Below are 14,123 nucleotides of genomic sequence, written 5' to 3'. Positions count from 1 at the left end.
AGATAGAGGTAGGTAACAAAAAGAAAGGAACATTTGTTTAACGATGCCTTAATATATTTTTTAAATGGTTGATTTATTACAAACATATGAAACTTTTCACACTTATTTATGGGTGATGTTGTGCTTTCTGGCCGTAACCCTCCCCAACCCCCCCCCCCCCAAAAAAAAAAACCCCAAACAACCCCAACAAACAAAACCCACAGCAACCCCCCCCTAAAAAACAAACAAAAACAAAACAAAACAAACAAAAAACACCCACAAAAAAAAAAAAAAAAAAAACAACAAAACAAACATCGTCTATGCTAAATGACCTTGCCCTCTTATTTGCCAAATTCGAGGCCTTCAATCAACATATTATACATGATAGATATATATACCTACAACATTTCACGATAAACATACTCATAAAAATATAGTTTGCATAAAACTTGTCATACTAGTTTCAGTGACTGATACAAGTATAAGTTCAATTATATGCGAGCAATCCCATATATCTCATCAGTGGCAGGTATAGCAAGTATACACGGAGCACTGTATTAATCCTGTGACACGCCGTTTGGTTTAGTCTTGACAAACGCACTTGGTGTTTTTTTATCATTATTAGTATTGAAACTTATGAAAAGATATTGAATAATGAAAATGACACCAGCACCATATATGTGGTTGAATTAATTTATACCAATACGATTTGCTAACAATTTAAAGCTATTGCCCCTAGGATAATTGTTCATTTCGTAGTCCTTGTGTATCTAAAGATTTATTCCAGATGTCCCAACATCACCTACGACCACGACCTGCCCACTGCCAGTGTGATCATCCCGTTTTACAACGAGTGGCCGAGCATTCTGCTGCGTACAGTGTACAGCATCATCAACAGAACTCCGAGACATCTCCTGTGGGAAATACTCCTCATTGATGACTCCAGTGATCTAGGTAAGTCCTCGTGTACATAAATAGAACTCCCAACCATATACTATGTGTGATACTCATTGTTGACGACTCCAGTGATCTTGGTAGGTCCTCATCAATAGAACTCCCAAATATCTCCTGTGGGAAATGATCCTCATGATGACTCCAATGATCTAGGTAGGTCAGCATGATCATCGACAGAACTCACAAGCATCTACTGTGGGTGATACGCATCGTTGTGACTCCAGTAATCTTGGTAGATAATAACAAATATAAATGCCGAACATGTAACCTGGGAAATACTCCTCATTGATGAATCTAGTGATCTAGTTAGGTACTCTTCATCAGCGTCCTCTACTGAAAAATATATTTCACTTGTGTTTTGGTGGATAAATGTATATCCTCGTCAACAGAACTCCTATTCATCTACTGGGGGGCGGGAATACTTCTCTTTGATGACTCTAGAGATTCATAAATAAACTACACTGCGTATTTGCCATGTTTGTTTCATGTGTTAAATAAAATTTAACACTACAAATTAACAAGATAGCTTTTAAAATGAAGTTTTTAATAACAAAAGAATAATTTGAAACTCTGTCTAATGACCTCACGTCACCACCTCACATTAATATAACGTCATATATTGCCAACGACGTCATGTTAAACGCAAGCACGTGATATCCCATGTAAGATATAGAGATTATTAAACGAGCTTGTGTGTCGTACTGATTTTACGAAATGAGTGTCGAGATTTTTGTATTGCCCGAGCGAGAGCGAGAGTAATACCTGAATCCTGACAAGAGTTTCGTAAAATCAGTACGACTCACACCGAGTGTAATAATTTCTTTATTATCCATATTATTATTGTTGTTTTCTTTCAAAATAACAAGACCTAACTCAAAATGTTTCAGCCACAACTAGAAGGAGATGACGAAATGACGTCATATTTCAAATGCACAGTCTGAGCTTGGCCTGGGGAAGCAACGTCATGTTATGACGTCGCTTCCCAAAATTACGTCATCACCCTTGTTATTACACGTGTGATTATTACTAGTATTATCTCGGTTATGTTGAACCATATGGATAATAAAGAAATTTGTTACATGGTTTTCTCTCATGGGATAGCTCTGTTCCATATACCTGAGGATGAGAGAATATATTATATTATGTTATGTTATGTTATGTTATGTTATGTTATGTTATGTTATATATGATATAGTCATATGTCTTTGACATGCAGAAGCCAATATGCGTTGATAACATTTTATTCATTCATTCATTCATTCATTCATTCATCCATCCATCCATCCATCCATCCATCGATTGATTGATTCATTATCTTTTATCGTCCTTGATGTTCATCATGATATGACTAAAGTGTTTTGTTTTCTCAGTGGAATTGAAAGAGACACTGGATGTCTACGTAACAACACATTTCCCGCGAGGATTGGTGAGGGTCATACGCCTGTCAGAAAGAGTCGGTTTGATCAAAGCGAGGCAACACGGCTGTGACGTCGCTACTGGTGACGTCATTGTTATTTTTGACAGTCACATGGAAGTTAACATAGACTGGTATGTGCTACACAGACCACGATGAGGCGTTGGGACGTAGTCCAGTGCTAAAGCGCTGGCTTGATACGCGGTCGGTCTGGGGTCGATCCCCGCCGGTGGACCCATTGAGATATTTCTCGTTCCAGCCAGTACAACACGACTGGTATATCAAAGACCGTAGTATGTGTTATCCTGTCTGTGGAATGATGCATATGAAAAGATCCCTTGCTACTAATGGAAAAATGTAGCGGGTTTCCTCACTAAGATTATATGTCGAAATTACCAACTGTTTGACACCCAATAACCGATAATTAATAAACCAATGTGTTCTAGTGGTGTCGTTAAAAAAAAGAAGAAAAAAAAAACCGCGATGAGGAACGAATGCTATACCATATTAAACTCCACTAGGAATTTGAAGCCTTTGCCAGCAGTTTAACTTATTGTGTTTGTCTTTTGCTGCACGCGGCGGGGTATAGTCCAATGGGAGAGCCTTTGCCTTTAAAATGTCTTGAATCATAAGACCTTTTGCTAGACCATATTAATGTCATGATTCTGCTCTACTCGGGAATAAATGAACCAAAGGTCTGTTTCATTAGATTTAGGAGAAAATGTGTCTTTCGGGCACAGTAGCTGGGTACCATTTGGTCGTCGAAGATTGCCGAAGTATTATACACTGTCATCTCTAGCGATATTCTCAAATACAATACATATATAATAATGCTAGAGGAAGAAGGAAGAAGGAAATATTTTATTTAACGACGCACTCAACACATTTTATTTACAGTTATATGGCTTTGGACATGGTTAAGGACCACACAGATATTGAGAGGAAACCCGCTGTCGCCATTTCATGGGCTACTCTTATCGATTAGCAGCAAAGGATATTTTATATGCACCATCCCACAGACAGGATAGCACACACCACGGCCTTTGATATACCAGTCGTATTGCATTGGCTGGAACGAGAAATAGCTCAATGGGCCCACCGATCGTGCACCAAGCGAGCGATTTTACCACTGGGCTACGTCCCGCCCCCAATAACGCTAGAGGACACTCGAGCTATATATTTATGATTGTGTCTTTTTCCCCGTCCCTCGAATGTGATAGGCTTTTCTGTGTGCAGGTTCTTTGTTGCTATTTGGTATATGTAGTCTAGGTAATTTATATTTATTTTCGTGCTTATATCCAATTAAGGTTAAAGCACGCTGTCCTGGGCACACACACCTAATCTATATGAGCTGTCTGCCCAGGACACAGGGTCAGAGGTTAGTTGTTAGTGATTAGTGAGAGAGAAGTCGGTGTAGTGGCCTTACACCTATCGAATAATGTCATTAAACTCGCTCTGAGTGAGAGCCGGTACCAGGAGGCGAACCCAATACCTACCAGCCTTAAGTACGATGGCTCAACTACTACACCACCGAGGCCGGTCGGGCGGCCGCAGGTCAGGTCAGGTCAGGTCAGGTCAGGTCAGGTCATAGGGTTTAATATGTACATTCAGAGCAAGCTGTTGTAGCACATGTCTGTAATGGGCGCAGGTGTCGACTTTCACCGGCTCCTCCGTCCTGGGCCCATATTTTCGAAGCCATCTTAGCCCTACGAAATCGTAAAACCATCGTAGGGTGTGACGTCACTACAGCACACGCCATAGTGACGTCATAGCTTACGATGATTTTACGATTTCGTAGGCTAAGATTGCTTCGAAAATACGGGCCCAGGACAGGAAATGGGTTGAGTGGGAGAGGTGGGAGAGGGGACCGCCAGCGCCTGACATGTGCAGGAGATTACAAGCAGCCCAACCGTGGGTGGTGGGTGGGAGCACAGCCGGTTTTCGTTTTTTATACTCTAGACCAAGTGGTCGAAATAACCATATTACAGTTTCAGTTTAAAATTAGCAGAGGTGTTGAACGTTAATAAACATTTCCTTCCTTTCTGTTTCCTTTTTTTTTTTTGCTAATTTAATCATGAACCTATCTTAGCGCTAAGATCACCTGAAGTGCATGGACCCGTGCTTATAAAACAAAATCTAGACACAACACTCTATAACAACGACTTGAGACTAGAACGTCATGGTAACGTAAACAAATTGTGTGCGTGTGACGCCAGTTCACTACACTGGTGTATCAAAGGCCATGGTATGAGCTGTCAGGTCCGTGGTAAAGTGCATATAAAAGATCCATTGCTGCTATTGGGAAAATATAGCGGGTTTTCTCTCTAAGACGATGTATCAAACGTATCACGTGTTTGACATCCAGTAGCTGATGATTTGAAAACCAATGTTCCCTAGTGGTGTTGCAAACAAAATAAACTTTTAACTTTCATCAAAGATTTGAGTCTAGACTAAAGTGATACAATATTTGTTTTCAGGCTGCAGCCATTGCTGACGCTGATAAAACAGGACCGGAAGACAATAGCTCTGGGTACCCTGGACTACATCAACGCGGAGAGTTTTGAGTATGCGTGGTACAGAGGTCACGTGTTAAGATATGGTTTTGATTGGCGAATGGTGTTTTTCGAAACTTTCTTCAGGCCAGACAACTTTGGACCAGACATAGAGACACCCAAAAAGTAAACAATACTATTTTAGGGCGTATACTACCAGATCAAATCCCATAGACGACAATAGTATGATATGTTGCTAAAACTCCTACACGCAGCGTTTCAGTCGACATAAACACAACATACTACCACACCTCACACTTAACAACAATGGCAGGACTGGTAACATCGAACTTTGACCCACTCAGACACTATTTGGTGTACGGCTACCTTTAGTACCTCAAACCGAATTATTTTTATGACGACTAACGGTTGCGTCATAAGCGTACGAGACAGGGAGAAAATCGTCAAATTCGGGCAAAAAGAATATGTTAACCTGAGACCCTTTTACCATGTATTTCCATCATTCAACCCGCAAATTTAGTTGTAATCCATGTAAGCTACATTTTTATTTATATAGAGTAAGACAAAACAAACCTGTCCATTTTCGTGGGGATACAGTCTCTAGTGAGGAAAGATAAGCCACATTTTATCTTTATTTATAATTATTATAGAATAGGACAATGGAAACCTAGTACATTTTCGTCCGCAATTGGGGACCTACGGGTCTGCAATATGCAATAATAATAATAATAATAATAACAAAAAATGACCTCTTTGCTGCTGGACTATTGGTACTTAATTGTGTAGAGGGGGCGGAATTTAGCTCAGTCAGTTGAGTGCTCGCTTGAGGTGCTTACGTCGTAGGATGGAACCACCTCGATGGATCCATTCAACAGGTTGGGTTATTTTTTCGTTCCAACCAGTGCACCACAACTAATCAAATGCCGTGGTATGTGCTTTCCTGTATGTGGGAAAGTGTATATAAAATATCCCTTGCTGCATTAGGAAAAATGTAGCGGGTTTCCTCTGATGACTACGTGTCAGAATTACAAAATGTTTGACATCCAGTAACCGATGATTAATTAATCAATGCGCTCTAGTGGTGTTAAATAAAACAAACTTTAACTTAATTGTGTAGTAACAGTTCTCTCTGTCTGTCTGTCTGTCTGTCTGTCTACAGAGCTGTTGTGATGGTGGGTGCTGGTTTTGCAGTCGATAGAAAATACTTCGCTGAAATTGGCGGTTTTGACGATGGAATGAAAGTCTGGGGAGGAGAAAACATTGAGCTGGCATGGAGGGTAGGTAATATGTAATTCAAACATAGTGCTATTCTCAGGTATATACACATACAGGCGCAGATCGAAGAATGTTTGCAGGGGGTTCTACATGCAACTACGTTACATAAATGAAAGTTGTATTCTAGTTTTAGCGGTGAATGCCCTATAAACTCATTTGTCGTCGTGAGCAGGGAGAGGGTCCGAACCACCTACGCCCGGATCAACGCCAGACATAGTAGACCTCAAATGCCTTCTACATCAAAAAGACCGTCAAAGACGAAGGCATATAGGAGCTGGATGGCATTCCCATACTGCTTTAAAATGACAAAAAAAAAAAAAGAAAGAAAAAAAAAAGGCTAATGTAAGTGTCCTAGTAACTTTCATGGCGATTCAAAACCCTAGCAGATAAACATACGCTACCCCATATAACTTGCACTTGCACTTTTCTGTTGACAATATTAATCACCATGTATATGTATAACCCTCCCCCCAGTCCAAACGTGTCTCCAATGGGTCCCCATACCCCTCAGTCCGAACGTGTCTCCAATGGGTCCCCCTACCCCTCAGTTCAAACGTGTCTCCAATGGGTCCCCCTACCCCTCAGTCCAAACGTATCTCCAGTGGATCCTCCTCCCCCTCAGTCCAAACGTATCACCAATGGATCCCCCTACCCCTCGGTCAAAACGTATATCCAATGGGTTCCCCTACCCCTCAGTCCAAAAGTATCTCCAATGGGTCCCCCTACCCCTCGGTCAAAACGTATATCCAATGGGTCCCCCTACCCCTCAGTCCAAACGTATCTCCAATGGGTCCCCCTACCCCTCAGTCCAAACGTATCTCCAATGGGTCCCCCTACCCCTCAGTCCAAACGTATCTCCAATGGGTCCCCCTATCCCTCAGTCCAAACGTATCTCCAATGGGTCCCCCTACCCCTCAGTCCAAACGTATCTCCAATGGGTCCCCCTACCCCTCAAAACGTCCAATGGGTCCCCCTACCCCTCAGTTCAAACGTATCTCCAATGGGTCCCCCTACCCCTCAGTCCAAACGTATCTCCAATGGGTCCCCCTACCCCTCAGTCCAAACGTATCTCCAATGGGTCCCCCTACCCCTCAGTCCAAACGTATCTCCAATGGGTCCCCCTACCCCTCGGTCAAAACGTATATCCAATGGGTCCCCCTACCCCTCAGTCCAAACGTATCTCCAATGGGTCCCCCAACCTCTCAGTCCAAACGTATATCCATTGGGATTCCCTACCTCTCAGTCCAAAAGCATCTCCAATGGGTCCCCCTACCCCTCAGTTCAAACGTATATCCAATGGGTCCCCCTATCCCTCAGTCCAAACGTATCTCCAATGGGTCCCCCTACCTCTCAGTCCAAAAGCATCTCCAATGGGTCCCCCTACCCCTCAGTTCAAACGTATCTCCAATGGGTCCCCCAACCTCTCAGTCCCCCGTACCCCCTCAGTCCAAAAGCATCTCCAATGGGTCCCCCTACCCCTCAGTTCAAACGTATCTCCAATGGGTCCCCCTACCCCTCAGTTTAAACGTATCTCCAATGGGTCCCCCTATCCCTCAGTCCAAACGTATCTTCAATGGGTCTACGTGGAGAATAGTCATCTCCTGTTTCACATACCAGTGTCTAGTAAGATGTGCTATATAGGTTTCAAGTTTCAAGTTCTTTTACAACTTATCAGCATACATAATAAATAGGACGACCACGTAGTCATTTTGCCTTATTTATCTATGATAATATTAATTAACGATCATGGGCAATGTTTCCTGGTTTCAGACATGGATGTGTGGGGGACGACTCATGCATGCACCGTGTTCAAAGATCGGTCACATAGCGCGCGGACAACCCTATAAATTTCCCGGGGGCAGGAGGAGAACGGAAGTCTTCAACTACAAGAGAGCGCTGCAAGTGTGGATGGAGCCTGAACACCATAAATTTGTATATGACACCTACCCAGAAATGAGGGTTAGTTTGATCACTCGAGTTTCAGTTCCGAGATGCGAAAATGTTGCAGGATCAATCGCCCTTAATAGACTCGTCGGTTGGTTGTTGTTTTGTTTTGTTTTGTTTTGGGGTGGGGGTTTTTTTTTTTGGGGGGGGGGGGGGGGGGGTGGGGGTTTTTTGGGGTGGGGGGGGGGGGTTTGGGGGGGAAGTAGTGGTGGGGTTCGTTTATTATACTTTTTTTTTCTTCTTTGTTTTAATTTGTCCTAATTATTACCCCATAACTGGTACACCAAACGCCATAGTGCATTTAAACGATTAAACAAGGTAATGGGGTTGTCTTTATGGAAATATATTTCCTTTTTAGCCGTGATAATAACATTTAGGGCACAGATTCACAAGGCTGTAAAATGAATAAGCTGAAATCGATGAAATAAAAGAAATATAGATAATTTAACGATTTTTCTATGAACACAAAGTTTTATATGTATGGTCATCTTACCAGACTTTGTATGTATGGTCATCTTACAGACTTTTGAAGTCAGGGCCGTGAATGAAGTTTGTAGACATATGAAGTCATAATCACGATAGGGGCAGAATTTAGCCCAGTCGGTAGAGTGCTTGGATCGAAGGATCGAATACCCTAGGTAGATACATTCTCAAACTATGTTTTTGCCCCTCACACCCAGTGCTATACAACTTGAGTAAGTTCAGTCAACCGCTTGTCTCAAACGCTCGCTAGACTGTTTTTTACGCTACACAGTAAACCAAATTACTACGTCGGGTACCAATCAAATAGTTTGCGAACGTTAGCAAAACGTTTGCTGGCTGAACATAGGGTTGGTATATCAAAGGCCTGGTATGTGATGTCTTGTTTATGAGAACACGCATAAAAAGACCTCTTGCTGCTGATGGAAAAAAAATGTAGCGTGTTTCTTCTAAGACTATATGTAAAAACATTATAAACTGTCTGACATCCAATAAATCAGTGTACTCTAAAAGTATCATTAAACAAAACAAACTTTTCATACTCGCGATAATGAGTTTTAGAACACGTGAGATTATTATAATTTATTAAATAACTGACAGAGCGTACTAATCATTATACTTTAGACATAGTCTCTTTTGAAATATATGTATAATAATAATGGCCACATTTTTAATTCATATTATATTGTTGTAATTTTTACAGGACATTGACACGGGAGATCTGAGCAAACGTTTTGCTCTAAAAGACAAACTCCAGTGTAAGAATTTTTCCTGGTTCCTGGAAAACATCTGGCCGGAGTTATTCGTGTATGACAAAGATGTACTCGCCTGGGGATCTGTAAGTATCAAAAGTTAAACTTTGTTTTATTTAACGACACCACTAGAGCACATTGATTTATTAATCATCAGCTATTGGTAATTTTGACATATAGTCTTAGATAAGAAACCCATTACACTTTTCCATTAGTAGCAAGGGATCTTTTATATGCACCATCCCATAGACAGGATAGCACATACCACGGTCTTTGATATACCAGTCGTGGTGCATTGGCTGGAACAAACGATAATATAATTTCTCCTTAACTCGTTAATAAAATTGCAATGCAGGATGAGACATGTAAGGAAGGAAATGTTTTATTTAACGACACACTCAACACATTTTATTTACGGTTATATAGCGTCAGACATATGGTTAAGGACCACATAGATATTGAGAGAGGAAACCCGCTGTCGCCACTTCATGGGCTACTCTTTTCGATTAGCAGCAACAGATCTTTTATATGCAACATCCCACAGACAGGAATAGTACATACCACGGCCTTTATTACACCAGTTGTGGAGTACTGGCTGGAACGAGAACTAGCCGAATGGGCCCACTGACGGGAGATGAGACATGGGTGCATCATTTTGATCCAGAGTCAAAACTTCAAAGAACGCAGTGGAAACATTCTGGATCAACCACTTAAAAGAAGTTCAACCTGGTAGCCTGTATTTATGACTGTTCTGTGGCGAGACGTAGCTCAGTGGTAAAGCGCTTGCCTAATCGGTCGGTCTAGGATCGATTCCAGTCGGTGGCCCATTGGGATATTTCTCGTTACAGCCAGTGCACCACGACTGGCATCTCAAAGACCGTGGTACCGGTATGTGCTATCCTGTTTGTGGCATGGTGCATATAAAAGATTCCTTGCTACTAATGGAAAGTGGGTTTCCTTTCTAACACTATTACCAAAATTACTAAATGTTTGACGCCCAATAGCAGATGATCATGATTAATAAATCAATGTGATCTAGTGGTGTCATTAAAAGATAAATCAAACTTTTAAATTTATGACAACTCTAGTATTCCCTATAAAGGTTATGTGTGATATTTTAAATGTGTTTATACATTTAAACAGTTTTATATGATTATCTAGCACGATAATAAGGGGTAACCCATTATTAATGTGTATAGATTTTAATGCCATAGTAACATTAAAAGATGCATGCATTATTACATTTAAATTATTCAGGCACAAAATCCATCATCAGAGCGTTGTCTTGACAACCATATGTACCTGTTTAAAGACCCAAGACTGCTGTATGCTGATCAGTGCCACTTTCACTTTGCCTCCCAGGTAACACGTGCTCCATTTTACCACACACACACATACACACACACACACACACACACACACACACACACACACACACACAACACACACAAATACACACACACAACACACACACAGAGACAAAGACACACACACAACACACACACAGAGACACAGAGACACACACACACACACACACATACAGACACACACAACACACACACACATACATACATACACACACACACACACACACACACACACACACACACAACACACACACACATACATACACACACACACACACACATACACACACACATACACACACACATACACACATACACACACACATACACACACACCAACTCCAGAAAATATACGATAGAAAAGATAGGTTTTATTTTAATTCAGTTGTTTAATTTAATACAGTTTGCTAACTATTCTACATCTAGTGCACCAAAGAAATTCCCCTTTTGTCTGGCTTTTTTTTTCAACTGCCATCCCACAGACATGATAGCACATACCGCGGCCTTTAATATATCAGCCGTAGTGCACTGACTGGGACGAGAAATAGTCCCTTTGGTCCACCGATGGGGATCGATCCTAGACCGACTGCACACCAGACTTTTTTTTACCTAAGTTAGGTCAGGTCAGGTCATAGGGCTTTACGTGCACATTCAGAGCAAGCTGTTGTAGCGCACGCCTGTCTTGGGCACAACAGCCGGCCTCGGCCAGCTCCTCCGTCCAGGACAGGAAACCTAAGTTTAGAACTTTCATCTTAGGTAGTCCTGGATCCAGGAACTGAACACAGGTTTGTTGATATTAATTATACGAATGTTTATATATGGTATAATTATTATGAAGTAGTGGTGGTGCCATAAATATAAACTATATAAATATAAAGTCATTACGTACATTTTAAAGCCAAATTCAAAGCTACTAGGTTGTTTTGTTATATAACATTTAGTGAAATATCTTAAAATATCAGTGAAATAAAAGTGTTATCAGTCACTCAGTGACGATAACACATTTTAGAGTGACAATTTCACTATTTCACTCTAAAATGTGTTATCGTCACTGTAGAAAGTGTTATCTTCACTGTAAGAAAGCCAGAACTATTTTGCTGCTGGCATTTTAAAAATAAAGGTAAATTGCCAAAAGTTATGTAATAAATAGCAAATTGCATGTTTTTTGTCCAATATGATTTATATCTCATCTCGTTAAGTTTGCAATCATATCACACTCGTCGCGCAAGCGCCACTCATGAAATATGATTGCAAACTTCACTCAAGTAGATATAAATCATATTGGACAAAAAACTTAAAATATACTTTTGAATTCGTGAATTCTAATTGCTTTTCTAAGCATTCTTGGACATGTTAAAATAACCTTTTTTTCTGTCATTTTAAAACTGAGACTACGACATCCATGTGATACTCGATAAAGAATATGTATGCATTTTCAGATAAAGCTAAAGTTTGTTTTATTTAACGACACATCACGACTGAAAAACACTGATTCATTAATCAACGGCTATTAGATGTCAAATACTTGATAATTCTGATATGTAGTCTTAGAGAAGACAATCTACAATAGTCCATTAGCAGCAAGGGATCTTTCATGTGTACCTTACCATAGACGGGACAGCACATACGACAGCCTTTGATAAACCAGTCCTGGGGGACTAGTTGAGACTGTAAAAAGAAAGAAAGAACCTAACACACAGAACATGCCCTCTGAGTGGATTCTATCTTACGATCAAAGAACATCAGGCGAGTGCTCTATCGACTGAGCTAGATCCAGTGGCGTAGCGAGTGGGTGGGTGGTCACGTGGGCAATGCCCCCACCCCCAATCAAATTTTCTTTTTCTTTTTAAACTATCAAATTTCATAAAATCGTATATACATACATACCAACATAGTATGGGTTGGCCCCCATCCCCCCAACAAGGAGTTGCCCCACCCCACCCCAATCTAAAATCTAGATACCGCACTCTCATTTCCAGATATGACATGGATATGATATACCATACCCATCATGGGCGTCGATCGGTGGGGGACAGTGGGGACGCGTCCCCCTCACTTTTCAACGCCGGGGGACAATCTATATAAGTGCCCCCACCCACTTTTTCGTTGAGCAAAAGCAACAAGAATACCACCACTTTTAAAGCCAGATTGACGCCCATTATCTGGTTGTTTTTTTTTACTATCGCGAACAGTGCTCCACTGGTATGTGTTGTCCTGTATGTGGGGGAAATGTAATAAAACATATCTTGCTACTAATAGAAATATGTATCGGGTTTACGAGACAATAATCACCAAATGTTTGACATCCAATGGCCATGATGAATACATCGATCTGCTCTAGTGGTGTCGTTAACCTTTCGTGCAGGGTTTCTCGTGGACTACGGACAGGACGTTACGTACCTCGCTACAGTGTGTTGTCGTCAAGGTACATCAACTAAGACCCCAGTTACAAGACTGCATCATAGGCCCACGTGATCGGTGGATCCATTATAAGGTACATTCTTTTCAATGTATCTCACCACACTGTACCGTTTCTCTTCTACAAAATGTTTTTAAATATTAAACAATGATTTTTCTTGTTAGTTATCCGTTTCTTGTCTACAGAAATGTTTTTAATTATTAAAAATCGATTTTTCTTATTATTTGTTTCTCTTCTACAGAAATGTTTTTAATCATTAAACATGGATATTTTTCTTATTATCCGTTTCTCTCCTACAGGAATGTTTTTAATTATTAAACATTCATTTTTCTTGTTTTTTGTTTCTCTTCTACAGAAAGGTGTTTAATTATTAAACATTGATTTTTCTTTTTATCTGTTTCTCCTTTACGGAAAGGTTTTTAATTATTAAAAATAGATTTTTCTTATTATCCGTTTCTCTTCTACAGAAAGGTTTTTAATGATTAAACATTGATTTTTCTTATTATCCGTTTCTCTTCTACAGAATGGTTTTTAATTATTAAACTTTGGCATTTTTCTTATTATCCGTTTCTTTTCCACAGAAAGGTTTTTAATTATTAAACATCGATTTTTCTAATTATCTGTTTCTCTTCTACAGAATGGCTTCCTGAAACATGAACTAACTGGACTGTGTATGGACCTAGATGAGGCTGGACCTTTCATGGACACGTGTCGACTGGACTCGCCGTCACAGATGTGGACTTTTAACACATACAATTATTAAATATATTCATCAGCAATGTTTTGTCTTCTGTTGTTACACAACCACGGCAGTAAAACCAGTTCAACGTTTTATAAGCGTGAACGATGCCAGTGACCGGGGGAGGGGGCAACTACATGTGTGTATAATTCGTGAGGAGGAACAAAGCATAATCTTCAGAGTTGGCGGGTAGTGGGAGAAACAATCCGTGTGATGAATAACAAGGAAGGAAATGTTTTATTTAACGACGCACTCAACACATTTTATTTACGCTTATATGGCGTCAG

General features: G+C 40.5%; 1 protein-coding gene across 1 annotated transcript in view; it reads left to right on the top strand.

Moving 5' to 3' along the window:
• The window catches only part of LOC121388541 (inactive polypeptide N-acetylgalactosaminyltransferase-like protein 5), a 14,895-nt gene extending 1,035 nt beyond the window's left edge, over positions 1 to 13,860 (top strand). Inside the window, exons 3-11 of the mRNA XM_041519920.1 lie at positions 767 to 933; positions 2,304 to 2,481; positions 4,825 to 5,025; positions 6,020 to 6,137; positions 7,906 to 8,094; positions 9,263 to 9,397; positions 10,569 to 10,673; positions 13,044 to 13,172; positions 13,735 to 13,860. Of these exons, the coding sequence (XP_041375854.1) occupies positions 767 to 933; positions 2,304 to 2,481; positions 4,825 to 5,025; positions 6,020 to 6,137; positions 7,906 to 8,094; positions 9,263 to 9,397; positions 10,569 to 10,673; positions 13,044 to 13,172; positions 13,735 to 13,860 (1,348 nt within the window). The remainder of the gene's footprint in view (positions 1 to 766; positions 934 to 2,303; positions 2,482 to 4,824; positions 5,026 to 6,019; positions 6,138 to 7,905; positions 8,095 to 9,262; positions 9,398 to 10,568; positions 10,674 to 13,043; positions 13,173 to 13,734) is intronic.
• Positions 13,861 to 14,123: the final 263 nt, after the last annotated feature.

This window comes from Gigantopelta aegis, chromosome 2, assembly GCF_016097555.1.
Source record: "Gigantopelta aegis isolate Gae_Host chromosome 2, Gae_host_genome, whole genome shotgun sequence".
Taxonomy (NCBI): Eukaryota; Metazoa; Mollusca; class Gastropoda; order Neomphalida; family Peltospiridae; genus Gigantopelta; species Gigantopelta aegis.
This window is presented reverse-complemented; position numbering and strand designations above follow the sequence as displayed.